Source organism: Ammodytes marinus (genome assembly GCF_949987685.1).
Source record: "Ammodytes marinus genome assembly, chromosome: 19".
Lineage (NCBI taxonomy): Eukaryota > Metazoa > Chordata > Actinopteri > Uranoscopiformes > Ammodytidae > Ammodytes > Ammodytes marinus.
This window is the reverse complement of record NC_137223.1, coordinates 16,968,536-16,996,428: the sequence shown is the minus strand read 5'-3', so window position 1 is coordinate 16,996,428 and position 27,893 is coordinate 16,968,536. Positions and strand designations below refer to the sequence as shown.

The 27,893-nt window shown below is 42.2% G+C and overlaps 1 protein-coding gene across 2 annotated transcripts; it reads left to right on the top strand.

The window, feature by feature from the left end:
* On the top strand, positions 1 to 27,526 carry evlb (Enah/Vasp-like b). Of its 2 annotated transcripts, none has more exons than XM_080047616.1 (13): positions 1 to 587; positions 15,285 to 15,453; positions 16,325 to 16,502; positions 21,308 to 21,374; positions 23,709 to 23,776; positions 23,911 to 24,155; positions 24,293 to 24,390; positions 24,525 to 24,561; positions 24,705 to 24,756; positions 25,395 to 25,452; positions 25,557 to 25,617; positions 25,859 to 25,916; positions 26,620 to 27,526. In XM_080047616.1, the coding sequence occupies exons 1-13, from the start codon at positions 493 to 495 to the stop codon at positions 26,655 to 26,657; spliced, it is 1,224 nt and encodes a 407-aa protein (XP_079903742.1). In that variant the 5' UTR covers positions 1 to 492; the 3' UTR covers positions 26,658 to 27,526. The 2 variants fall into 2 exon arrangements, with proteins under 2 accessions (XP_079903742.1, XP_079903741.1); XM_080047615.1 differs by having other exon boundaries at positions 24,522 to 24,561.
* Positions 27,527 to 27,893: the final 367 nt, after the last annotated feature.

The following is a 27,893-nucleotide window of genomic DNA, read 5'->3' as shown; positions in this document are numbered from 1 at the left end:
TTAACGCATCTCTGCCAGGGTTAAGGATGAATGGTTAACCTCGAAAACCGGGACTTTATACATATTTTTTTATGTTTCTCCGCCTGTGTTTTTGGGAGGCAGAGCATCTTTCACTGGAGTCATCTTTGTTCTTGTGCTGACAGCTGCTGAGAGTACAGTGTCTGCTTGTGGGGAAATAGGTTAGTGTGCCTGTTGGGTCCCAGGCAGCAGAGGTGACTGAATGGTCTGTGTACGGCGGAGAGACGAAGAGGAGGGGGATGCCAGCCTGACGGTAGAGCTCTGTAGCCCCCACCACGCAAACCGTTCAGGGAGAAGGTGACTGGGGATGCCGGTGCTCAACTCCGACCTTTAGCCAAAGTGTCGGCGACTGAATTAAGGACTGACACACAACAAAAAAAGAGCAACTGATACTGTTTTCTGGATTTTTCTGCTTTTTTATTTGTAGTCGTGATTAAGGGCTGACCTGTGTGTTTGCCGTGTTCTGTGGACACCATGGACGTCAACCTTCAGTCGGCCCGGTTTTACTTCCCCCAGATCTACTGTGCTGAACCGGGGGCACAGCCACAGCTCACTGAGTTCAAAGTCAGGTAGGTTTTCACGGATGGGAAAGGTGTTAATGACGGATCTGTCAATAGATTAGAGATCCATCACTGATTCCTTTATGGAGGAGACACCCAGTTCTGACGTCACCATTGTCTTTTGTTGAAATCAGGATCCTAAATTTCTTTTGCTAGTGCATCATGAGTGCCTTCTACAACAGATCCCCAGCTGCTGCATATGAAGCGTTCCTGTGTGTGATGCTGCAGGGGGATGGGGCTGCATGCTAATGTGTTAGCTAGCTGTGCAGAAAAAAGTGTTGTGCTCCTGGGAGAAGCAGAGGGCATTGATGGCCTGTGGAGGAGCTTGCCAAGTTTGGACAGAGGCGGTGACAGTGCAGCAGTTGTGTTGTGTTTTTCCATCCAGGGCCCCGTGGCCGCCGTAGCCCTCTTGTCGGCCGACTCTGTGCCTCTTTTGTTCTCCGTGTTCATGCACTCTCTCTTTATAACGCTCTCTTTTCTCTTTAGCCGCTACTCTTCCTCTCCAATCAACGCTGAACTAGTGCTTGGGTGGCTTGTTGCATCCACAGCCGACGCCTGGCTGTCATATGTACACAGCGCTCCAAGACGCATGCTCAGAAATGCAACAGCTCTTTCCCTGCTCTTTGTCTTGCTTAGATGTAATTGTGCTGGAAGGAGCTGTTGCATTCAGGCGTGCTAGAACCCGATGCTGTAAGAAAAATGTGTCTTTTCACTCCTATGAAGCACACATTCACTATTAATTGTATCTCCTTTGTAGTCGTCTGTCATCATATGTATTATCATCCATCCCTCCATCCATCGTTACTTGCATCCCTGTTTTGAGATGTCTTTGTAATCTTGTGAGAGGTACACGTTTGATGATTCCTCCTGCTAACAGCTCTGATTAGTGCAGCTTTAAGGGACTCAGCCCGAGTTTTGTTCCACTAAGCAGCCTTTATTTTGGTGGGTGCGCCAGGCTGGAGAGGCTTTATGGTTCTACAGCATGTCACTATCACGGCCTGGCCGAGCTCCCTGGGGGCTCCACGGGAGTCCGAGGGCATTCACAACTGTGGCATCACTGGGAGAAAGAGAGGGAAAGAACACCAGGGTATCTGTACACCCAGTTTTCTTACTGTCTGCTCTGCACCGACTTCATTTTAGTTCTCCTGGGGCATCTCTTCGATGATCTCATCTACCGTTTGCATGATGTCATACCTGCCATATTTAACCCCAGTTTGTCTTTATGTCTAATGATGGCTATTGGAGAGGGTTTTAAGCCTTACAGACATTTAAAACATATTCGACCCACTGCAGTCTAACTTCACCTTGATACCTATGAAAAAGCCACATTGACAAACATGAGGAAATGTCAGCAAATATCAGCATCAAGTGTGTTTGTGTTTGTGGACTGTAGCGTGTAGGACTTGTGGAAGAAATTGTAGTCTCACACATTTCCGGCTGTGCCTCACACCTCTCGTCTTCTTCCCTAGAAGAGGGATTCACACACAAACACAAACCCTGCACACATTTGCAGAGATTAAATCGATTTTAAGTGCAATGTGTTAAAAAAAAAAGAGAATCCAAGCCCTTAAGCAACATTAATGTTTCACAAATCAGGTTTTTATGCAATGAATACTCACCCAGGGAAGCAGAAAGATTGTTTCTAGATAAGACTTATAAATAAACAGAACGCTGTATCCTTGTCTGTGCAGATTAATCAGCTGTCATACATTTTCTTTTGGCTGCTGAAGGTAGTTCAGCATGCTGTAAAAGGGAAATGGACACGGCTACACAGCAGCCTCTATTACCTTCTCGTTAGCAAGGTGAGCTCATTAGAACTGAGTGAGAGGGATGAAAGAGAAGAAGAGGGACTGGAGATAGAAGAAATAGAAATCAAGAGAGACAGAGAAAAGGAACGAGAGGGAAATGAAGGGAAAGAGAGGAGACGGAGAGAGACCGAGAGAGAGAGTTGGGGGATGGTGAGAAAAGCAAAGCTAAGCAAAAGGTAGAGAGAGTGGATTGTAAATGAGAGAGTGAGACTGTAGGACGGATGGTGAGGTTGAATTACAGAAGAAATGCGATTTGTTCTTAGAAAAAAAATGAAAGTATGTTGAATGATGGTTTTTAGTATATTTTTTTTTTGGTGTGGCACACATCTCTGAAAAATCCCTTGTAGGATATGCTGCTGTATATTGTAGAAGCGCCAGCCCTGGGCTCCATGGTGACCGGGGTAGACCTACAGTATAGCCAGATAACCATGACAACCAGTGCTGGCCAATCCATACATGTATGCACAGAAATGCACACATACAGAGGGGTGACATTCTGCGTCAAGGCCTCCTCGAGCTCCGAGTAGAAGCCCGTTGGTAATGTGTGATCTTTGTTTGGTTCTCGGTTTTCTTTATTCAAAAGATCCAGTGCAACAATTGTTATCCAAAAGAAAGTCTCTTAAACATTTTGTCATTTCAGTTTTTACATGATCCACCTAGCTGCTTTTCAGTGTTACCTCATGTCTTATTTCCATTGACAGTTTTTTTTTATCCAATCTAACATTTTAATTTCATTTCAAATGAAATGCTCCAGACACATTTCTTGTTTTAAAAGCCTTTTTTAACCACTGCTGACATTGACAAAATACTGCTGTGCTGAAATCGAGCTGTTCACCATGAGCCGTTAGCCACTCTTCTCTTCAGGTGTGATATCCACCACACACACAGTGATATTAATTATACCTTTGTTTGCTGGAACTTCACTTCACATGAACAATAGTTAATTAACTTGTATGATTTTGATTGGTTTACTATTAACTGCACAACGAGTAATAAGCATTACACCAGGATGCTAAAGCTAATGTTGTCCTCACATGAGCAAGTAAACTAACTTTGAAACACGCCCTGTGTTAAACAGCAGGAAGGTGAGATTCTTCCAAAATATGGAAATGCAGATAAAAATAATATTTTCCTGAAGTTTTCAGTGTCTGCTTGAATCAATTTTCCTACCCCCACTCCCATCAAAAATAGGATTTCACTTGTAATAGCTGATTCTCCCCTCGAGCTCATTCACTTCTTATTCACCTTGAAATCCAAGAGATGCTGTAATGTGCGTTATTGCTAGAGGATTATGTCCTGCAATGATGGGAGGCCTTTCTGTTTTTCAGGATTCCCAGAGGAGGCCAAACTATCTTTCCTGTTCCCTTGGTGCACTGTGTACACTGCAAATGCATGTCAAGCACAAGAAAGCACTGCTGGAAATGTGTGTAATGTTCTGGTTCATTGAATCCACTGACAGATCACTCGTGGCGCGAATTGGAACCTGCGCAAAACCACGTGTCCACTGTGGTGTGGTGGTGTGTGTATGCTCCAAAAGAAGAGGAGTCAGCCAATTACAGATGCCCGTGTCTGTGTTTGTTGCAGACTTTGAAGCCCTAGTGTAGTCTATGCTGGAGTGCACTTAACCTAATGACCTTTAGAAAACGCTTATGTGTAAAAATGGATCACGTATAAACATCCCTGTTCTGTGTGTGTGTGTGTGTGTGTGTGTGTGTGTCAGTGTGTCGGTGTGTCTGTTTGTGTGTGTGTTGGTGTGTCTGTTTGTGTGTGTGCAAGGATCCACATGTAGCAGCAGTTAAATGGCGTCAGGGGGGGAGACAGACCTTAGCTTCGGGGCATCTCCACAGCTTACTTTTCTACTTCCATTCATTGTCTCTCCTTTCAGGGATAACAGAATGTTTCTTAGAATCCGAGCATTGCTCTCTCTCCCCTACAGTAAACTGTCTTCTCACGGCTGGGATTTGTTTTTGCCTCCTCTGCCAAATGGAGACGCATGCATTTTTTAAAGCTATAGCCCAGCTCTCATCTCCTTCTGCCGCTTCCAATTATCTTTCTGTCGCTGTCTTAATTTCCCCCTCTCCCTCCATGGTCTCCGCTCTTCAATTTATCACTGTGTCCCTCGTTTTACCCCTTGTACTGTTTTTCACTTTTTTGCTCACTCTTCCTCCCAGCATGGGGTCTAAGTGCCTCTGTTCATGCCTGGGTGGTTGACATGGAGAATTGACTTCCCCTACATTTCAAGCACTCACTCACCCAGTTGAAGCAGACAAAGTTTGATCCCTCTGATATGTTTACAGTAGCGCACATCAGCTTCAGTAGGGGGCGGCGGTGGTCGAGGACAGCCTTGGGTGCCACACTCTGTATTAAACATTCCAACACATGCTCATTAAACTGAGCTTCCCACAAACAACAAACTAGACAGGAATGTCTGGCTCCTTGCGGGAATTGAAGCCTTTATTGCCACACATGAAAATGTGTCTGTTTTTATGTGAAACCTAAACCAGGAAAACGTTAGCTGAGCTTAGTTTAGCTTAACGACTGTTGGCAGGGAAACAGCTAGCCTGGCTCTTTCCAACGGTGAGAAATCTACCAGCCATCCAATCTATTTAAAGCTCACAAATTAAATTAGATTAAATTCATTAGTGTTTTTTTTTAATCTAATGTATAGGCAATCATGCAAATAAGCTTAATTTCCCAAAGTTTGGAATAATTCCTTTATGGACATCTTCGGGCACCTGCAGAATTCAGACCTCAGCAGCATTTCTGGCCGTGCAGGCTCCACAGCAGATTAAGTTGTTTGTTTAGGGCTGCAGTAAACTCATCAGGGATCTATTGACCATGTGTTGTCTCTGCCGATGCTTCTGTTATGTCAGAGGATTTGGCCGTTTTTGCAGAGACATAAAGGACCATCCCAAGTCTAAATCCTCCATTGCTGAGTCTCCCAGTTATTTTCCACTCCCCCTTCTGTCTGTCCGATATAAGCCAAGCAGGGTCGGACACATACGGTCCTCTTTTTCATTTCAATTGTTCAGCCTGGCACGTTATCTCCCAGTGATGAGGAGGATGAGACAGGATAGAAGAAACCGATCTGATTACAACAGCTGCCAACTATTCGACCTTGCATAGCAGCCGTTCTACTGACGCAACGGCGCGTCTTTATGAGGTTTTCTTTGGCTTGAGGTGGCTTAAAACCACAGACAGGGAAGTAAGACACCTTCTTCCAAGTCAATAACACAACACTTAAATATGTTTTCATCCATCACACCTCATAAAACATGGCCAAACAGTAACCTGGAGAGTAGTACCCCATCTCACATTAAATCTCCCAAATGTGTCCTCCCCAACTAGATTTTCCCACTGTGCTTCTTTTCTTTCTTTGAGTCCCAGCATTAGTGCTCGGGGTTGAGGAAACTCTTAAATGCTTTATGCCAGCATGCAGAGCGGCAGTAAAAGAAACCTCATCCTTGCACTCTCTTCGTTAGGCTCTGGCTTGAATTACACCATGAATTCCTAACCCTAACCTGTTTAATGGTACTAAAACACTGCTACGTTACTCTAACGTTATTATTCCTGGCCGTCCTTGACCTCAGTGGACTGTCAGGCATGTTAAAGGCTTCATTAGTGGTTTGACAAGAGAACAAGGCAAGGCAAGGCAAGGCAAGGCAAGTTTATTTATATAGCACAATTCAGACACAAGGCCACTCAAAGTGCTTTACAGGGGCAAGATTAGAATACATAAAACACATTATAAAACATTTAAAAGCGAATAAAAGAAGCAAATAAAATAAAAATTGCAGGTTAAAATGGAAACAAAAAAGTCTTCAAACTCGATTTAAAAGAACTGAGAGTTGCATCAGACCTCAAGTTTTCTGGGAGTTTGTTCCAGATTTTTGGTGCATAATAACTAAAAGCTGCTTCTCCTTGTTTAGTCCTAACTCTTGGGACTGTAAGTAGACCTGTCCCAGACGACGGTTCATAACGTATCAGTAATGTATTTTGGCCCTAAACCATTTAGTGCTTTATACTGCAGTTACACTATCTCCTGTCCACCCATGTTATTGTCACTGTCTTGTATGTTTCTTGGAGAGGTGTGTACTGAAAAGGCAAATTTCATTGTGCTGTAACGGTGCATATGACAATAAAGCTATCTATCTATCTATCTATCTAAACCAACATCAGTATTTTGAAATCAATTATTTGAGTGACTGGAAGCCAGTGTAAAGACCTCAGAACTGGGGTAATGTGATCCAATTTTTTGGTCCTAGTGAGGACTCGAGCAGCAGCGTTCTGAATTAGCTGAAGCTGTCTGATAGATTTTTTTGGAAGGCCAGCAAGGACACTGTTACAGTAGTCAAGTCTACTAAAGATAAATGCATGGATAAGTTTTTCTAAATCTTGCTGAGACATAAGCCCTTTAATTCTTGATATGTTTTTTAGGTGGTAGTATGCTGACTTATTAATTGATTTAATGTGTTTCAAGAATCCTCCCTCCCCCAAAGCCAGGCAACATGTAAAGTAGACACAGCAATTGGTTATATATGTTTCACGGTCTGCAGAGTCTTTAGGGTCTGCCTTCCAGGCGATAGGATCCAGCAGTTAGAGCTGATACAATATTTCAAAGCAGTAGACCTACACACACACACAGCGGCTCCTATGGATGCATAGACTTGTGCTAATACACAGTTACACACAGTCATTTGAGGATCAGAGGATGAGACAGGACATTGTGTAGTGTTGATGCAAAGACATCCGGGCCTGTAATTAAAGGGCAGACTGTCTGAGGCTTATGTTTCTGTTTTATTTATTTATTCATATCTCACTGATCATTCATCTTTTCTTCACAGCCATATTTTCTAGGCCAAGCGAATATTCCACTCCAGTTGTCATGCCAACAGATTAGCTTGCTCTTGCGTGGTCTCAGCAGTAGAGTCTAGGTGTGTGTGTGTGTGTGTATATATATATATATATGTGTGTGTGTGTGTGTGTGTGTGTGTGTGTGTGTGTGTGTGTGTGTGTGTGTGTGTGTGTGTGTCTTCTCTGCAGGGGCTCCAAGGTCTGGCATGCATTCCAATAAACACAAGCTTAATACAGTAACACATGCACTGTTTGATTACACTGTGCATTGCACATTGAGATGTAGAGTATCAAAAATAAACAAATAGGTGAACATTGTATCATGCATAACAGCTACAAAAGATTTGATAGTAATAAATCCCGATAGTGGGTTGGCCTAAGGAACAAAAAAAAATTACTTAACAAATTATTTAGTTTGAACTCATTTTCCTGAGCGTGTACCCATCCACCTTCCTGTCTGTCTCGGAAAGAAACAGGGAGTGCATGTAAGATGCTCTGAGATGTAAGTATTAGTTGCCCAATAGCACTGCATTTGAGGTCAATTCTAATGTTAGGTGTGTTATCATATAATTAGCACCAATAACATAAGCTAAGGCTGTCATTTTTAATGCATTTAGTCCAAACTATTGGATTAATTGAAACTTTTACCTGTTGATGCCTCTAGATGAAAAGTCTGGGATCTTAAGAGTCATTCAAATGTATCCTCTACCATTGAATGTGAATACCTTTTCCAAATGATATGGCAATCCTTTCAATAGTTGTAAATATTTCACTCTGAACCACAGTCGTCAACCTCAGTGAATCCATCATGTAGTTGACAAGCTCTTTCACTGCAGAAGTGAAAACCTTGACCTATCCAAGTTCAATGGCAATGCATCCCATTGTTGTTGAGATTGGACACACTGTCATATGTGCCTCCAGGCCTGGTTGAGAAACACAAACAAATGCTATTTGTAATACATGCAAACACACAGGCATGTTTTTTTTAAATTGTCATTTTCTGCCAGGTTTGCTAGATTGTCTTGCAAAAATGGGGCCAGAGAGAGAAAGAGAGATGAAGTTTTGAAAAAACGTTGTTCTATTTTGGTTCAAATGTGCAGTGTCATATCCACCAATAACTATTACTGTCACGCTATAGCTTTCCCATCATCCATTGCTTAATAGTCAGTGGAAGACTGATGACCTTCTATCATGTCCCAGCACTCTGTCCTTCACCATAACATTTACACAAGCGATCGGTGAATGAATATATTTTCAGCATAAAACAACTTGAACCGTAATTGGACCAAGGTCAGTTCTTTTTTTAGACTTTTCCTTTGCAAGTCTGTTTGCTTTATAACTGTTTGTATTAGAGCAGACAGGCTGTTTAAAAGTCTGCTGTCAGTGCATGCTCATTTTTATCTACTCTCCTCTCAGTTTTATGTTTCTTTTTACTCCCCCTGCTCCACTCTTTTCCACCTCCTCCCTTAGCCACCAAAACCTCAAATACGCAAGGAAGCAAGCTACTTATGTAACTGGCCTGCAAACCAGCCTGACAGTTTACTTTCCTCTCTAAACCATTTTTTCAAGTATCTATGCATGAACATGCTTCAACACATAAACATGTAGTGATTTATACCAAGAGACAGGAGCATGTGCACACACTCACACTCGTATGCCATACTCATGCATGTGCCATTCTTTTTCCTCTCTGCACTGTACAACAAGAGCTACATTAGGTTAAGTTTAACCAATACAGCAATACAAGTACAACTTTGGGAAATAGTTTAAAGCATAGTTTGGATTATGATTGATGCAGAAAAGCTTTTGCTCAAAATGTATCAACAATTTGAATAATATAATGTACATACCTATGTTTTATATATTTATAGAATCTTATTCTTATATTAGGCCTACTGAAGTTTGATTGCTTTAGGCTACGCATAGTAAAAGGCTCTTCTGATCTTTTTTTTTTTTTACATACTTAGGCTATTTGTGATTCAGGTAGGTACTGATCATTTTATAAAGTTTCAGGGGGACATGTTGCTGAACATTGTATATGTCAGACAGCCAACACTGCAGGCTCCAGATTCACAGAAGCTCAAACTCTTTCTGTCAGTAGTCGTGCAGTAATATCATTTAATCAAAGGGGCACCTCTTTATACCGACTGACCCCTGTGGTAGGATTGCTGTGTTGGGTTTTTGCACAAGGCTCGGTCTCATTGCAAATTCAGCTCTGCCCTGGTGCACTTATAAATGTTTAAGCCATCAGCTGTTCTCCTCTCTGCTTTATGCATCTCTGATGTTCCATGCAGATGATGCCCACACACATGTACTATTGAAAAAGTTTCATTGTGCACCCTTTGCTGCCTCTTTGCAGGCAGAGGATTCTCCATCACTTTTTTCCCTGTCTGGGGAAACAGAGAGCACGTTTGTGAAGGATTTAGACAAAAAGACAAACAATTTGTGGGGGGGACGATTGTTCTGCCAGCTAACTCTCAGGATTTGGCTGTTCCCTCTCAGCAGCTGTGGGGCACAAAGACACTTTATGTTCTTCGCTCTCCTCCTCTCTCTGTGCTCCTGAAACCCAAATCAAAACATGTTCCACTTCAAGTGACAGAGGATAGTGCATCCGCAACAGTGATGGAGAAAAATAAAGGCTGTTTTAAAACCATTGGGCTGAATTCTGTTAAGATGTTTTAATGTCTGCTTATTCACCTGTAGGGGACATCATGTTCTTAACATCTCCCTAATAACAGATGAATATGACAGGATGAGAAATGCAATTGAAATACTCACAGCTCTATGAGCCTCTGGGAACAGAAGACAGCAGACAGCGATATTAGCAAGGAATGTTGGAGCTCAATCTTTTAGTCTGGAAATGATGGAGCTGCTCGTCTGGTCCGAAGGTCGCTGCTGCGGTGTGTGTTGTGACATGTGTTGAGGCTAGGAGAACGGGACAGTTGTTGTTTTGGGCGAGAGGAGAAAGTCCAATATGTTGGATTTCACAGTCAATTAGAGTCGGCATGTTGGCATATGAATGTATATATAGTATACCCAAAGTGACGCATATTGCCATGCATCGCGTGCAGAGAGGGAGTGGTTTAAGAGGTGTTGTGTTTATATAATTGGAAGTAAAATATTTCTTCATACATAGCCTGTATTCATACTTTTTTTTTAACAAATGCTTGCTTGAGTTTATTATGGAATAAAAAAATGTGTATCTGTTTGAAATTAAAGACAGCCGTGTGGAGTCACAGCATATTTGAGCACATCCTTTCTGACAGCAGGGCAAGTAGGCCACAGCTCTGTGCTGCTTTGTTTTTTTATGTTGCTTTCTGTCTCCTTTGGTGGGTGGTGTGTCATCAGGAGGTTTATTGTGTATAAAGCTCTCGTTCTGGCTGCAGCAGAATCCCTGAATGAGCTTATCCATCAAATCAGTTCAGGACATTTTGATCTCCTAATGACAGCCACTGCTGCCTGCTGGCAGGTTTCCATCTTGGGACACTATCGTCCGTTTGTTAGCCTGATTGTGTATTTGTTGTATTTGTATTGTGTAAGCTGCAGATGGAGTGAGTTTGTAAAAACTCACATACTGCATGCATTCTTTACATATTTTCATGTCCTTGATATTTAGTCTATCTCTCCCTGATTTAAGCTTTGTTTGACCTTTACATTTAGCTTGTCTATAGGCTAGTCTTGTTTCCCTCACATGTTTTATCATTGGTGTGCATATACTGTAGGTCCAACTGAAATGAACCATACCATGACCTTTGCACTCCACAGCAGAAACTAATATAATCAGATTTATACTGACAGAAAAAAACAAATTCGGAAAACCAGAATTTTGACTCGCATGTTTGCAGCTCACACTGAATCCAGAAACCACTTGCTGCAACTGATGTGAAATATGTTTACCTTTTGTTTATTCAGCCAATGTGGAGTGTGGATGTTTCACTATGATTATGTACTGTGAGCGTATGCACACATTGGTAATGCAGCGATGCAAGTTTATTTTTTTCTATTTTCGGGGGCAGATCCTCCTTTGTTGTCGGTGCACCGCAGCCTTGAGCGCGGAGGCACCAGAAAGTGGAGCAGCACAATGGCTTTGATGTCGTGTGAAGTGTGCAGGATGCCGCTAGAGCTGCAGAGACCCCCCCCCCCGATGTTTGGACAGGGAGAGAGACGTGTACAAGGCCCCCTCTGACAGCACAGATTGGTGTCAGAGACTGGCTATACTATCTATGGCTAGGACTGACACTCATACAGCTACAATCGCACACTCCGAACAGGAGAACAGCACAAACGTTTGTGAGAAATTAAAGTGACAGTGAGTAATTCCCATTAGGCTCCTACATGATGTTACAGTTACCAGAGCCTCGTAACTGACTGGGAGCTACTGATGTTCAGTTCCTCACTTACCGACTCTGCCCTCTGGCTGCTGCTGATTCATAGAAACACACAGTGAAACCAATGAACACTACTCTGAAAGTCTAATATATATTTCCTCACTTTCCATTCAATTCTAAATAGAATTGGTATTTCAGTTATCCCAGAAAGAAAAGCAATTGACATAACAGCAATACATTATGTGAAAGTGTGAGATTTTCCACCTGTAGGCCTTTCGCGGTGGCAAAATGCCATTACCAAGCAGTTTCTGTGTGCTAAATTTAAATTCCAACCCCATCTTTGGCAATTTGTCAGCAGTTGAGAGGATCAGAGTGCTAATTATGTTTAATACTTTAGTTTTTTTCTCCATATGTCTACTTTCAACTGTAATTCTCTCTTTCTCTCTCTCGCTCTCTCTCTCTTTTTCTTCCTTTGCCAGGGATTCCTCTACCTGTCAAAAGCGTATCCCTCTCTCTGCCTTCAGTGTTTGTCTTTTATGTATCAGAGGCATGATGCGAGAGGAGGAAAGTCAGTGCTTGCAGACAGGAAGTGTAGCACCAGAAACAGTGAAGGCGGGGGAATGAAATACTTTGACAATTAGACGCTGCTGGATTAGAGTCAACCAACAGCGTGACCGGGTCCAGGTGTGAGCAGCCTGGTATGATGTCATCAGTGATGAAGGAAGACTTGTGAAGTGATTGTATCTGATTTGTGTGTGGTAGACTGTAGGGAAATGTGGAAAAATAGATTGATTTTAGAAAATGAGAAAAGCCAAAAACAGTGGAAGGAGACAGAGTTTGGGTGGAACAGGCATCCCATTAACCCTGCAGTGACCTGAGAAAGATAGAAAAACAATTTAATTGGGCTACTATGTGTGTAAAGTGTTTCTGTGTGTGTGCGTTTGAGTTGTGTGTGTGTGTCTGAGAGAGATAGAGACGTGGCTTGAGAAAGTTTATGCGGCGTGGGTGAATAATTCATGTGTTTATCATAACAGACCCTCATTAATCTGGCTTTAGACAGACACACGGATTTATTAATTTAACAGGTTCCATGTTGAAAAAAGCCAATGCAAAACATAATACTGATGAAAGTATCATATTTGTTTGGGTTTAAGTAATTTAAGCTACAAATCAGACCATTCAAGGCACCCTGGGATTTTAGTTTTTGGTATGTGCGCTTATGAAACATCCATTTATCTTATAAGTAAGGGCACAGATTCAATAGCAGGGGAGCACCTATCTTTTTGATTGCACACCCATTTCGGTGGATTGGACAGCTCTCTGAGATTTCTCTCTCTGTCCCTGTCAGCTTGAATTTCCTGCAGCACGGACCGGTCATGAACAGACCAAGGAGAGTTGGCATTTAGAGTGTGTGCCTGTGCGTAGGCTATGTACTGTATGTATATGTGTGCATGAGTGCACTGTCAAGGCAAATTCGGAAGCATCTGATTTATTCATGTCCTGCGGAGAAATTGTTAATTTTTCAACGGGTGTGACGTGGGTCTGATCCACACTATACGTTTTCGTATTTGTGTGAATGTGTGTGAGCATGTGAGGACGTGTGTGTGTGTGTGTGTGTGTGTGTCTCCCATAAATGTCTTGTTTTTTTGTTGCCTCAGAGCTCCTCTCTCTCTCTCTCTCTCTCTCTCTCTCTCCTTCATCACTTCATCTCCCTCTCCACGTTTTTCCTGCTCCAGTCTCTTTTAGCACAGGAACCTCATTTATTCATGCTGCTGGGCCTTTCGATGCCATTCTCAGCTATGGTCGCAGAGAACTCCTTTTAAAAAATTAACAGAGTCGACGAGTTGAAGAAAATAAATTAAACACATTTACACCCTGCTGGTGTTCTCTAATGCCAAATAAAACGTGTGCAGACAGTTGGGCTCAAACTGGGAGAAAGTTATTTATACCTCAAGCTTGAAAAGGCATACAGGAGGGTGTTAGATGGAGATTTATTTATTTTTTGTTCTGGGGCTTATATAAATGGATTCTGGTCCTACAAGTTTGAGCATTACTTTAAGTGTGCTTTGAAGTGACAGAGAGGGAAAGCTATGGTATCCTATTGTTGGCCCGGCACTTCATTTTGTCATGAATACTTACCTTCAGAAAGTATAAATGTGTTGCCAATTGATGCTACGCACTTGTCAGCCGCACGGTTACAGTGAGTGTTCCTTATTCTGTGGGTTTCAGTGAGGGATGTAATCTACACTGTGTTAGCTCTTTTTATATCTCCGAATAGATTCCTCTTTCCCGTGGTATGATGAAAATCAGTGCATCTAAAATCTCTCTCCCTCGTAAAAGAACAGCTCCTATTCCTTTGTGATTTCCTTTTCATCACATGTGATGCACTAATGTCTCTCACTGTACTTAATTCACACACACACACGCACACACACACACACACACACACACACACACACACACACACACACACACACACACACACACACACACACACACACACACTGCTCCATAAGCCAATACTTTTCTCTCTTTTTCTTATTTTCCTCTCCTTCTCTTCTCTGACGCAGCTCTTTCCCTTGGCCTCAGGGGCCGATCCACTAATTTTAGCTTGGCAAAGAGGCAAAGACACAGATGGGACTCTTCTTGTTCATCTCATTTACAAGTCAGAATATCTTCCCTGTTCCTATTGTGTTTTTCGTCCTCATTCCTCCTCATATACGTCCACCTTGATCTTCAATTTTTCCCTCTTCACCCTGTAGAGTCAGCCCGCTCCCTTTTGTCCACAAAGCACATTGAGAACACAGCACTTGTAATTGGTCAGCACGGTCTACAGTATGCTGAAGTCGGTCTCTGTGTGTGTGTATGTTACAGTGAGGGAAAGTGTATGGGAGAGAGCAGCAGCCTCAGTGGGCTGATGAATGCAGTCAGATGTGTGAGCACTCAGCCCCAACACTGGAGGCAGTACACACACACACACACACACACACACACACACACACACACACACACACACACACACACACACACACACACACACACACACACACACAACACACACACACACACAGACACAAACACACACATACACACACACACACACACACACAATTGTGTACGATTGCCACTCATTAAGAACGTCAACAGCTGCTGGACAAACGCTTGATTACATTTGGATTAGACTATTAGTGTAACACTGGATAAGGAGACTGAGCTGATGCCTTGTTCACTGAAATTGTCTCACTTACGTCCTCTGACAAAAACATAGGGAATGTGACCTAAATAACAACTTAAACAAAAGCCCTTGTATTTATTGGACTTTTGATTTGTATTTGTTTGACCTATCAACACTATCTGAAAACCTCTTAGAACTATGGTTTCTTTAGTCCCCAAAGTGTGACCACTCTTCTAAGTTCTTATTCAGTGCCTCTATCAGTTCACTGTCATAAAAATGTTCAGCTGTCTGAAACATTAAACATCATTTTGCTCTGTGACTGTGAAATCCATTGTAGGGGGAATCCCATAATAATATCTCCCTACTAACCTTATAAGTGCATCCACACTGTCATCCGCAGATGTCACTGATGCTCTCTGCACCTATGCATACGATATAAATCAGCTATATGCAAACTCTTCACTCAGGTGTACTGACAGAATTTCTGGAAAATTCTTCTCATCCCTCATCTCTGCCCCCCCCCCCCCTCTTTCACTTCCAGTGAGCAGAGTATCTGCCAGGCGCGGGCCTCGGTCATGGTCTACGATGACACCAGTAAGAAGTGGGTTCCCATCAAACCTGGACAGCAGGGCTTCAGCCGCATCAACATCTACCACAACACTGTCAACAACACCTTCAGAGTGGTGGGCGTCAAACTGCAGGACCAGCAGGTAACAGACAGAGGGGGAGTTAGGTATGGGTTTCATGGATTTTGGTTTGTGATATTGAGTTACAGATATACAGAAACATGAAATAATAAACAGCAACATCGATGCCTCAAGTTACAATACTTAAGGTTTTTTATTCCATTTCCGATTTTTTTTGTCATATTCTGCATTTTTCTGCAGTAGCAATTTGATGCATTTTTAATGAGTTGGTGTTTTTCTCACCATTCCTGCCCTTGATTCAGATTGCCTGCCAAACAATACATGATGCACTATACACACACTCTGCTTAAATATGAGTAAATATGAATGCTAAAATGTTGGAACCATAAAACTACCAGAAACATCCTCATCTAAAAAAGTAATCTGTGACCACATAAAAAGATGTTCTTACAAATATTCATGCATCCACCATGTATATGAGAAATGAGCTTTCTAGTTAATATCAATGAGGCAAAAGAAATTAGGATCAGCAGTGTTCTTTCACCGCCGTGTTTGTTCCAAAGGATGGAACATGATGTAAGCCACTTCAAACTTGTGACAGATGACGAATCCACAGGCAATAACAAGCTGTGCTGTTCATGAACACTGGCTCTCAATGTGTATGTCTTTACCCTGGAACAAAACACAAATCATTGACTCCTTTCAAAACACAGATCCATCAATTCTTTGGTATTTAAAGCTTCTTCTATCAGTAACAGAGCAGAGTTACGAGAATAGCGATGGTGTGTTGTATTTATCACCTGCAGCTGCCATCTGGAGATGTATATCATCCCTCGGATAGAAACGATGAATGGCTGTTGAAGATAAATGCTCAATCGTTTTTTTTTTTTCATTTCTCCATATAAGTCAACTCCAGCTTTCTCTTTTCTCACAGGTGGTTATCAACTACTCCATAGTGAAAGGCCTCAAGTACAACCAGGCCACACCCACCTTCCACCAGTGGAGGGATGCGAGGCAGGTCTATGGCCTCAACTTTGCCAGCAAGGAGGAGGCCACCACCTTCTCCAACGCCATGCTCTTTGCCCTCAACGTCCTCAGCGCTCAAGATGGAGGTGGGTTTTCCCCCCCAAAGTCCATCACACCAACATTTTGCACTCAAAGCGAGCACACACGGAATAATGCTCAAGTGACCTGTTTTGTTAAAATTCCTCACTTTGATTACGCTTCTACTGCACACATATGGCCAATTCAAAAAGACCGATTGAACTTGAGTTTCCAAACATGGTGAACACAGCTTAGGAAAAGTTCATGTGAGCAGGTGAAATACTCACCATACTAGTACAGTATCTCATAGTTCATTTTGGGAGAAGGTAAAGTGGCCTGTAATACATCTATCCAATATTAATATGGCACATATCAATAATAAAATAGAAATACAGAGAGAAACCACTAATGGACCTAGAATGACTTAGACTGTTGGTGCTATGTCACATATCTCGCTTCTTCCTGTAATCAATGATGAGTTGTTGTTGCTCGTTGTTAAGAGTCCTGTTATCGTCTGTGTAATAAGGTAGGGTGGTTTTTCAATCGTGGATACATGTGCAAGACAGGCAATCTTTTCATCCTGAGCTCTGTGTGTGAGTGTGCAAGTGTTTATATACATTTGTGTGTTATACAGAGAAGAACAGACAAACGTAAACTTGGTGAGTTAAACTGATATAATGAGAGACAGAGAGTGAGTATCACAGCTTGCCAGGCATTACTCCAGCTGCAGCGGCAGTGTGTGTGTGTGTGTGTGTGTGTGTCTCTCCCCCCTGCAGTCCCCTAAAGCCTCTTAATTAGAATGAGTCATTGAGAAGATCTCCCCTGGGTCCCGTGCTGGAGAGCAGATATTTTCATCCTGCCTAATAACGCAGGACGAGGGGAACAAAGGGGCTCGAGTGACAGCGGCCAAACAGGAGTGCACAAACACACTCGACAGATAGATAGACTGATAGCCCTACACCCAGCTCGCTACAATACTCTGTGTGTGTGTGTGTGTGTGTGTGTGTGTGTGTGTGTGTGTGTGTGTGTGTGTGTGTGTGTGTGTGTGTGTGTGTGTGTGTGTGTGTGTGTGTGTGTGTGTGTGTGCTAATGTATAAGAGGCAGGAAGAAAGAGGCAATTCATTCATGTATATTGCTATGAGTCAATACCTTTGTTTCATCTGTCTTCCATGTCGAAGGATTTTATTTTTGTACATTTTCCTACTCTGAGTAATTGCATTAGCTGCACTCACACCTTGTTAAAGCGAAGATCACTTTGACTTGGATTTTCCTTGAACTAAGCAAGTGTGCCTGCCCCCTCTAGTGGTAAGAAGGGCAACACCTGACCTTTAGTCTTCTGTATTGTTCTCAGGTAGGTTTACAGAGTAAATACTGTAGACTGTGACCTTCGGTGAAGTAGTTGACAAATATAACTAAAAGCACTTGACCCTTGGCAAATACCAACTTCTCAGTAAACAGAACACATCCAGTAACATATTCATTTGTATGTGTGTGTGTGTGTGTGTGTGTGTGTGTGTGTGTGTGTGTGTGTGTGTGTGTGTGTGTGTGTGTGTGTGTGGTCCTTATTTCTTCTTGAGTCCTGATCAGGATTAGGACTAGGTTTTAAGGTTCAGGTTAGAATTAGGTTTAAATTAGGGTTAGGGTTAGGGTTTAGGGGCTAGGGAATGCATTATGTCAATGATAGTCCTCACAAAGATAGATGTACAAGAGTGTGTGTGTGTGTGTGTGTGTGTGTGTGTGTGTGTGTGTGTGTGTGTGTGTGTGTGTGTGTGTGTGTGTGTGTGTGTGTGTGTGTGTGTGTGTGTGTGTTTGTGTGTGTGGCATTACGCTGCGCAGCTTGCAGACAAAGCTGACCTTTTGAAACACTAACCCGGGGATGCTCGCCGCGCTGCTGCTACTGTCTATAGGTGTGGGTTACAAGAAGATGACAGTTGATACCATGGCTAGGTGGAGGAGGGGAGGAGGCCAGGACAGGTGAGAGGAGAGAGAGAGAGAGAGAGAGAGAGAGAGAGAGAGAGAGAGAGAGCTAGTGAGGGAGGTGATGGAGGGAGACTAGCCCAAGGCGAGACATGGTGAGCGCCGAGTGGGTCTGTCAGTGCCTCTGTGTCTGCTACAACCGGTTCCTCTTCTTCAGCATGTCATGTAGGTAGAAAAGCTGAGTGTGTGTGTGTGTGTGTGTGTGTTTGTGTGTGTGTGTTTGTGTGTGTGTGTTTGTGTGTGTGTGTGTGTTTGTGTGTGTGTGTGTGTGTGTGTGTGTGTGTGTGTGTGTGTGTGTGTGTGTGTGTGTGTGTGTGTGTGTGTGTGTGTGTGTGTGTGTGTGTGTGTGTGTGTGTGTTTGTGTCTGAACCTCTGCATGACACTTTTTATTTGATGTGCTGTGTGCTTGTTTTTAGAGGTTGTGGTGTCCATTCCTACAAGCGTGAGACTCACTGATGGCTCAGTTGACATTAGTCGATACTGTAATTTCATGAGCCAAAGTCTCCCTTCCTACAAAACATCATGTTAATCACCTTCCCCTTTTTTTTGGCCCTGTGTTAGCACTACAGTGTTTTACCTGGCGTAAAAGTGACTTAACCTCTAAAAGTAAGAAATGGTCCGTTATAAAGTTATTAAGCTGGAAAGAACATTGCCTCCCTCATCTTTATGGCTTTGAAATGGCTGAGAGGACAGAGTTCATGTACTATTTAGCATGAGAAACTGGAACTCACAGCACACAGGAACTTTTACATGTGATTTATTCCTCAGTTGTTGAGCCTCTGAATTTAATTAAAAGACAACAACATTCAGCATTCTCTGCAAATGAAGTGATAGAATAGATATGACATGCTATTCTAATTTCAATATCGAAATTAAAATAATCAATGCAGTATTTACAGGCCTATGTCTGTGTGTGTGGTATGAGGTATCCAGTAGTATAGTGGGAGTCAGGTCTTTTGTTGTGATGTGTTATTTGGAGTTAATGTGACCTGATCTATGGCGGCCAGCAGCACGGTCGGCTCGCCCGAGAGTGACTTCTATTAGAGATGTGAGCAGTGGAGAGTGTCATCACGGAATGTTGACTCTGAAAAGGCCCCGACTGGGTCAAACTGTAAAACTGTTCCGTAAAGGACACCTTTCATTATACAGAGGGGAACAGCGTATACCCACGTTGAAGGTTTGTAGACACATTGACGACAACATCAGCATGTTAAAGCATTGCCACGATAAATCATCAAATTAAAGTCCTTCGCTGAAAGGGTTCTTCTTTCCTCTCCATACTGTTTCTCCATTTTAAAAAGGGTCCGATGCCAAAGCACTAATGTGAGCATATAAATCCTGAGCCTTTTCACTCTGAACTTGTACTCAGGTGCAACAATGAAGATTATTATCACACCAGAGGAGTTTCATTTCTCCATACACCGAGTTCAGTGATGACAAGAAGTTCCATTGAAAGCTGATGACTCACTCTGACTGACTTCATAGTAATCCCTAAATTGACGTCCCCTTGTCCTCATATTATCATGTCTTAAATTAATTACAATCCCTATCTGGCCCTCCATCTGCAGATCTCACTCATGGTTGTAAATGGATTACATTGCGAGTGCCTTTTAGCTTAAATCACGTCATAAGCCAGAAGCGGAGATACTGGAGAAAGCCTTGGTCTTTGATACTGAGCATTTTCTCCTATGATTTGTACACATTAATGAACGGCTGGAGGGATGTTTCCCACGTTTTCCACTGAGCTCTCATAGCAGCGCTGTCAAAAAATTTCACACATTTTTTTTTGCCACATCTCTGTCATATGTGAACTTTGTCCAAAAAAAGCAGATGTGTGACCGCAGACGACATCATTTCCTCTGTTTCCAATTTAGGAGGCCATCTGCTTGTGAATAAGCAGCTCAACCACACTCCAGACTTCGCTAAACCGCTCTGTTGTTTTACATTCCATAAACACTTAACCCACCGGCAAGTTGCATGTCATCAGAGAGAACACTACTCGTGGGTCTCTGGCTTACTTTTGTGGGCATACTTCTGTATGTTTGTTAATAATTGAAAGGTTTTATATAGCGCTTTATTGCCTAGGCACTCAAAGACGCTTTACATGGTTCCTGGTTCAATTCATTCACACACAGTCATACCGGTGGTGGTAAACTACGAGAGTAGCCACAGCTGCCCTGGGGCAGACTAACAGAAGCGTGGCTGCCATTCAGCGCCAACGGCCCCTCCGACCACCACCTCAAACATACAGCAATCATACACATTCACACAAGGCAAGGTGGGTGAAGTGTCTTGCCCAAGGACACAACAACCATGACACAGGTGGCCGGGCGGGGATCGAACCGCCAACCCGCTTAACCACCTGAGCCACAGTCGCCCCAATGTTCTCATTCTTAACGTCTTTGTGAATTTAAATTTTAAGTAAAAAGCCAACCAGACGTGTGTGTGTGTGTGTGTGTATTGTTATGTATGTACTTCACCAACACTTCTGACAATCAAATGGAGTATCATGTATCCCTAATAAAGCATTATTGGTAACAGGAGTAAACATACAGTATGAGTGTGACAGCAGAGCCTCTCTCTTGTGTTCACACACGCACCGTATTATGTTCTGCTTGCCTTCAGCTTTACCAGTGGATGAATCCATTTATGTTGAGCGAGGGATTAATATGCTTTTCATTGCAAAATACTCATTACGGCACAAAGAGGACATAATGATCAGCTGCTGTTTAATTCCCTGTCATTTGGTAGTTAATTGTCTTAACTGGGACTAATTGAAGTTAACATCATGCAGCTCATTATGGATTATTAAGGTCCACTTCACTGTTATCTCAGTCTCCTTCTGTCTCTCTGCTTTCATTCTTCTTTAACTTTTTTTTTTCTTTTACAACTTTAGGTCCAGCTGTCCAGCGCCATGTCCAGAACGGACCAACTTCAGATGAGATAGAGGCTCAGAGAGCAAGGTAAAAACCTCTTCTGAAAACTTCACATTGAAATGGAAAGACATTGACAAACTCATTTGAAATGTTAAAAGCCCTTGAACATAGACTTTTCTGTGACATTTAACCCATATTAAGTGTTTTTCTTTCACAAGTTGTTAACACAACACTGACATGGAAAACTTGCTAGCAAGGCTTTGCTAATTTACACAGCCACCACCAGATATGAAGCAATGCTAGCATTCATTTTGAAGTTATGCTGTCCTTTTAGGTCTGTATTTGGTCTCTATTCCGTTTAGCTGCTAAATGCCCCCTTGTGTTTATAGGCTGACCACTTAGACATAGGCTACAAGTGATCATATTATTCATCGTTAACACAAACATATTTATTACGGCACTTTTACATATTGACTAAATTAGCTACATTCGATGTTCAAGAAGGGATTTTAACACAGTGTATGTGCTTCAGGGTTCCGATTTGTTCAGATTTGATTCCTGGCAACATAAGCAAACAACCACCCCAACTGTGATCAGATTGTGACACATAGTTGCTCACCTCTGATTGGACGGAAACTAGGTGACATCACCTTTTTTTTTTAACCAGGCAAAGTAATTTAAAACCATTGAGAAGATCAAAGACAAATAACACAAATACAGAAAATCTCTCATGTGAAATAGCCCCAAGCTGTAAAACTGTATATCTTCAAATAAGAAAGGAGTCCTGAAGACAAGCAATGCAGCAAAAAGCACATTGACGGTGACACATAAAAAAAAAGATATAAGATACCCAGCTATATTTAAAGCCTCCTACCAGTGATGTGCCTGTTTCCAAAATGTTTGCCTCGGAGACTTTGTATCTGGGTGCAGGTGGGATGGCTTGTTCGGGACAGTTACTGCATTATCTACAAACCAGTGGATGACCTTTACATCTGCTCGGCTGGGGGGGGAAACGAGAATAGCGCTTAGGATTATGATAAGAATTTAAATGGTCTGTCAGCCTGTCACACACTCTCTTTTATCCATTTCCAATAATACCTTCTGTCTCACTCGCAGGACTAACTATTTCCCATGGGCATCAGTCAGATTAAGACACAGAGCTTTTGAGAAAAAAAAGAGGCTAAAACACAAGACATCCTTTTTTCTGCATCGCAGTTGCAGATTGAATGTTCTAAAAGTATTGCATGAGTAGCTCTCAAAATAACGCTTGAGTCCATGGCTTACTAAGCAGCCTGTGTTTCAGCCTGTGTTTCTTCCACTGCGGCCACACTATTTCTTTCTCTCCTTCAGGGACACACCTAGACACAACTAGGTCTTTGTTTCTCTTTTCAAACCTGTTCCATCTCTGCCTGTTGGTTGGTTCACCTAAATGTCAAATGCCGGGGCTTAAGAGAACAAATGTGATGGGAGTAACAGCTCTGATCTGATCCCAAGTCTGCTAAACTGTACCACTGGCACAAAGGATTATGTCTGTGATTGTGAGTGGAGATTGCGTGCTTGTGAGTGTGAGTGTGTGTGTGTGTGTGTGTGTGTGTGTGCGTGCGTGCGCACACGTGTGTCAGCGGGTGCAAATGAATTTGACTGAGCCCTCTCCTTGGTTGGTAGCAGTGCAGCGTTGCTCAGCAGCTCCGCTCCTGCTGCTGTCACGTCGGGGAGGTTGCTGCCTCAGCACTTCTCCTCTCCAACACACAGCTGGAAAATTCCACTACTTCTCCATGAGCTGTCTCCTTTCTCTCTCTCTTTCTCTCTCTCTCTCCTTCTCTCTCTCTCTCTCTCTCTCTCTCTCTCTCTCTCTCTCTCTCTCCTGAGTGGTGACATACATATATCTCTCACATCAAAGACTGAGACGTGAAAAGTGGTGGACATGCTTTGGGAGGAGAGTGGTTGTAAGGTGGAGAGAGGAGATGGACGGAGATGATGGAGTGAGTGATGTTGGTAAAGAGGAAAAAGGTTTACTTCACGCTGTCGTTGTGAAGGGGAAACATCAGCCCATCTGTCACAATTGAGATACAATTTTGCACAAAATGAAGTCATGGAAAGTTAAGTTGCTCTAAGAAAGCAGCAACATTAGCAGAAGGCTTAGCAACTCCAACACATAGACATTTCAAGACTTTTTTCTATGTAGTATACTGAGTTCACCAAAGCATATAAAGAGGTGTTCTACTATTATACTTTCTATGATTTGAATCTTCATGCGTGCTTGAAGCCTTCTTAGGCTACTTGTGACCTTGAGGACAGCTCTCTGGCCGCTTGTTGGCTGCACTTTTTCCCGTGGCATAGTGAATTGACAGAATGGCAAAATAAGAAAATGACATGAGAGAAATAAAGTGACCATCCGTGTTTCCTTGCTTTCCCCCTCAGGCAGATGATAGAGCAGCAGCAGCAGTTGCAGGCACACATGGAGCGGGAGCGAAGGTCTTCCAACTCAGGTATACTCACGTCAGATTTTCCACAACATTAAAATAACAAAATGGGTTTTTCGTCATCCTGGTGACAACTGAACCTAAATGCTCACACCGTACATAGAGACTCCCATCTTCACGTCTAACTTTTTTTCCTCCAGGTTCTCCTTTCCAAGGCCACCCTGCTGTGCTCTCGGTGGCCCCGCCGGTAATGCCTCCCCCTATGAACATGTGTGGTCCTCCCCCCCCTCCACCACCGCCGGGGCCTCCGCCGCCTTCAGCAGTGGCCCCCCAGCCTCCCCTCCCGCCCCCCCTACCCATAGGTGGAGGGAGTTTCGCCGACGACTCCCCCCAGACGGGTCTTGCTGCTATGATCGCTGGAGCCAAACTACGCCGCGTCAATAGAGTGAGACGCCACTTTTGTCTTTGTAACTTTGATGTTTTTATGTAATGAATTTAATCTTTTAGTCAGGCAGGACATAACTGGACAGTCTATTGTACATATTAGAAAGTGACATGTAACCCCTGGACTCCTCTCTTCAGCCTGAGGACAGCTCTTCGAATGCCAAAAACGATGCCAACCGAACGAGTGGGGGAAGTGTAGGACTGATGGAGGAGATGAACGCTCTGTTAGCGCGAAGGTCAGAGCGCTGAGTTACGAAAAAAACACAAAACTAACAGTTGTTATTACTATCACACTTGTCAAACTGTTGACATGTATGGATGTGGATGAAGTGCCCTGTTCTCACTTGAGGCTTCTTCTTTCTCCCAGAAGGAAAGCAGCTTCAGAGAAGCCTGAGGAAAGCCAAAATGTGAGTGAAGGAAAAACAGTGTAGTTGTTCAGCCTCTGATTTACTATGAGAATTCTATTAATAATAATAATAATGTGATGATGATGATGATGATAATGATAGTGGATGAAGTTATGTTTATTAGTCCTTGTGTCTTCTTTTAGGATGATCCAAATTCTTCGTCACCCAACACCCGGAGTGGACAGAATGCCACAGGTTGGGGAAAAAACTGAGCATAGTCAACTGTGTTACAACCTCAGGAAATGTTTTGTGGATTTTTCTACAGTGTGTGTGTCTCCTATAGTCTCAGAAAAGACAAATATATTAAAAGATAAACATGAAACAGCCACCCAACACGGCTTGTATGTTAAACAGCCAGTAAATATGTACCTTTTGTACATCTGTGTACAGCGCCTATGGGTTCTGGGGCGGTTACCTCTTACTTTTGACTTGACTAAATTTATCAGACAACTGTACAGACTGTACTATACAGATCAGGCGTTTACATAGCCTAAAAAATAGACATCAAGACAAGCTTAAGAATTCATGTTTACAGAATAAACAGTTGTTATCCACCTTTGACCAGCTACAACAGCAAATAATACGTACCAATAAATGCAATCAAACGAATAGTTTATTGTGTAATAATAACATATAACATTAATGCAACATAACACTCACAGCGGACATTTTCCTTCATAGTGACTTTTACTTTAGATTCAAGTTTATTTTTCAAATATCGCTCTATTTGCTTAAGACAGATTTTGAATGTAAGACTCTTAACGGTTAGCAAATGTGGTATACCTGTAAAGCCCTACTGGTTACTCTGTCTTACATCCGCTATTGTCGTTTAGATGGTGCAAAAAAGCCGTGGGACCGAGCTAACTCTGCAGACAGGTCAATGGTTTCAAGGTAAGAGCTGGAAGCAGGACAGCTCAATGTATAATGTCTGTGAAACAGAATGAAAGCGGCCAATCTAACAGAGAATGATTTTTTTTCTCTTTCTTGTTGTTCAGGGTACGGCCCGTGGGTGGTGGAAGCGACACAGACTCGTTAGACCTTGATAGAATGAAACAGGTAAAGAAAACACACTGATGACTGCTCGCCTGCTTTTAGTATGAACTTGAACTTAACACTAACCCCTGCCAACATTTGGGAAGACAAAACAGGGTTCTGATCGTTACTATTTATATTTTTGTTCTCACTCTTTTTATTTGCTTCCTGTGTGAAAAGCTTTCTTTTTACAGTCAATAAAGAAATGTGTGTCCTGAAACAGTTTGGACTTATGTTCTGTTCTGTTTCGTTTGTGCTTCGTTAGGAAATCTTGGATGAGGTCTTTCGTGAATTGCACAAAGTGAAGGATGAAATCATTGATGGTATGTTTAACGTTCTCTCCTCGCAGCAATGAGGTGGTTATCAATCAGCATTTAGGCACGCTGTCTGTCGCCTGATTAATGTTGATGAATATTTCATTGGATTCTAACCAGTAGGATGATGGGAGTAAGGCAGTCATGTGGCGTTGTCACCACTGGGTTGCACTAGAGTCTCAGAAACCAGATTGTGGAAACTAATACACAAGAAAAATATACAGTAGATGCTCTATTTATTTGCATGAATATGAACAATGTGAATAGCTTGGGTAATCACATCATCAGTCAGTTGTTAAAATATACAAAAAATAAATAACTTGTATTATAGAAAGGTTGGTTACATTGACAAAAGAGGTTCATTTGCATTAGACTTTGGAAAGTGCATGCATTATGTATAATTTTATGTTTTTCCCCCTTTTGTTTATTATTCATAACACATCGGTTACCCACGGTGCACCTTTTACATTCGGTTTTCTTTATAAGGGCACTCAAAGCATTTGTGGGACTCCGGAGGGAAAGGAGATTTTTTTTTTAATTATGCAGCCAAGAAATCCGGGGTTTTGAAAAAAGAAATTAGTTGAGAGCTCCTTTAACTTGGCACCTCTAAGACAGGTTATTACGGTACATTGGGAAAATTTATTATCAATCTAACCCGTATGATCAACCTAACCTTTTTTTCCTCCTATGTTTTTATCTCCTTTGCCTACAGCCATTAGAAACGAACTCAGTCGAATTAGCACGACATAATCTCTCAGAGCTGCTCCCCGACATGGACCACCTTTTCAAACCATCGCCCCCTGCAGCAGCTGCTGAGGAGGAGGAAGAGGAGGTGGAGAAGGAGAAGTCAGGAACGGAGGCCCAAACTGTGACATCTACTCATCCTTTTTCAGCTGTGGTGTTAAAGCTACCGGCAACGTTGCTGAAGCACCTAAAAGACGTGTCTGTGTAGCATTGTTTTTTTGTCTGTTTGGAGAGACGGACGTGAACGGGGCACTCTCTTGCACTGATTACTCTGATTTGTTAACATTTTTCATGTCTGTTTGTTAGCCCAGTTCGCCCCCTGTCCTCGGCTGAAAGGAAAACGGATGAAATTCATATGATTTTATTAGTTTTGCTTTTTTCACAAGTTTGTTTTCGACTTTCTTTTGTATATTATTGCTATCATTTCCATTATTATTACTCAAATGTTTATGATTGTCAATGTATTGTTAATATGAGTAGTAGTAGTAGTGAGTACAATGGTAACAATGGGGAAATGATAATGAGAATATGAAAGTAATGATAATGTTGACCATTATTATTGCACATTATTTTATGTCAGCATTTTGTATTTTATATTGTTTTTTTTCATTTGTTTATGTTTTAGATACAGTTGCAAGCACATCCCAATATGTGTTTCTCTCGTCATCCGACCTGGAAGATTTTTTTAAGGTTTTTTAATCCTTTATGGCCAACACAGCTACGTATGTGTGGAACCATAGCAGAAAAAAAAAACGGCTCCGACCTGAAACCAAGGGTGGAATAAACTTCTTTGGATATTGCAATCTTATAAACAAAAAAATGTTTAAATAATACACCAGAGTATTTGTGATCATGTTGTTAATAAAATGTTTATTGGCTGCAAGGATATGGTAGTATTGTTCATTTATTTCTCTCCTTTTATGACAAAGTGCTTCCTGGTTTGAAAAGAAAATAAACACACTGAGTTTGAAATGAATTCAAATAAAACTGTGAACAATGTACTGGATAAATGAGGATTTGTCTTTTTTTTTTGGGGGGGGGGGGGTATTTTAATAACTGGCTGATGATTTTTCCCTTTCAGTTTTAACTAAAGAAAAGCTGCTGTGCTTATTGAATAGGTGCTATAAATGAAGGTTGGTGCAGCACAAAAAAGTGTGAAACATCTGAGCTGCCACTGTGCAACCTGTGTTATTCAAGTGTGCCACACATAGGATGCTGTTAAAGTGTCCTTCAAGAATAACT

Excerpts from the sequence above, each read along its gene's own strand:
- evlb (XM_080047615.1), top strand. The coding sequence starts at position 493 with ATGGACGTCAACCTTCAGTCGGCCCGGTTTTACTTCCCCCAGATCTAC. Across the intron at positions 15,454-16,324 it reads TCAAACTGCAGGACCAGCAG|GTGGTTATCAACTACTCCAT; the intron begins GTAACAGACAGA and ends CTTTTCTCACAG. Across the intron at positions 24,391-24,521 it reads AACGCTCTGTTAGCGCGAAG|AAGGAAAGCAGCTTCAGAGA; the intron begins GTCAGAGCGCTG and ends TCTTTCTCCCAG.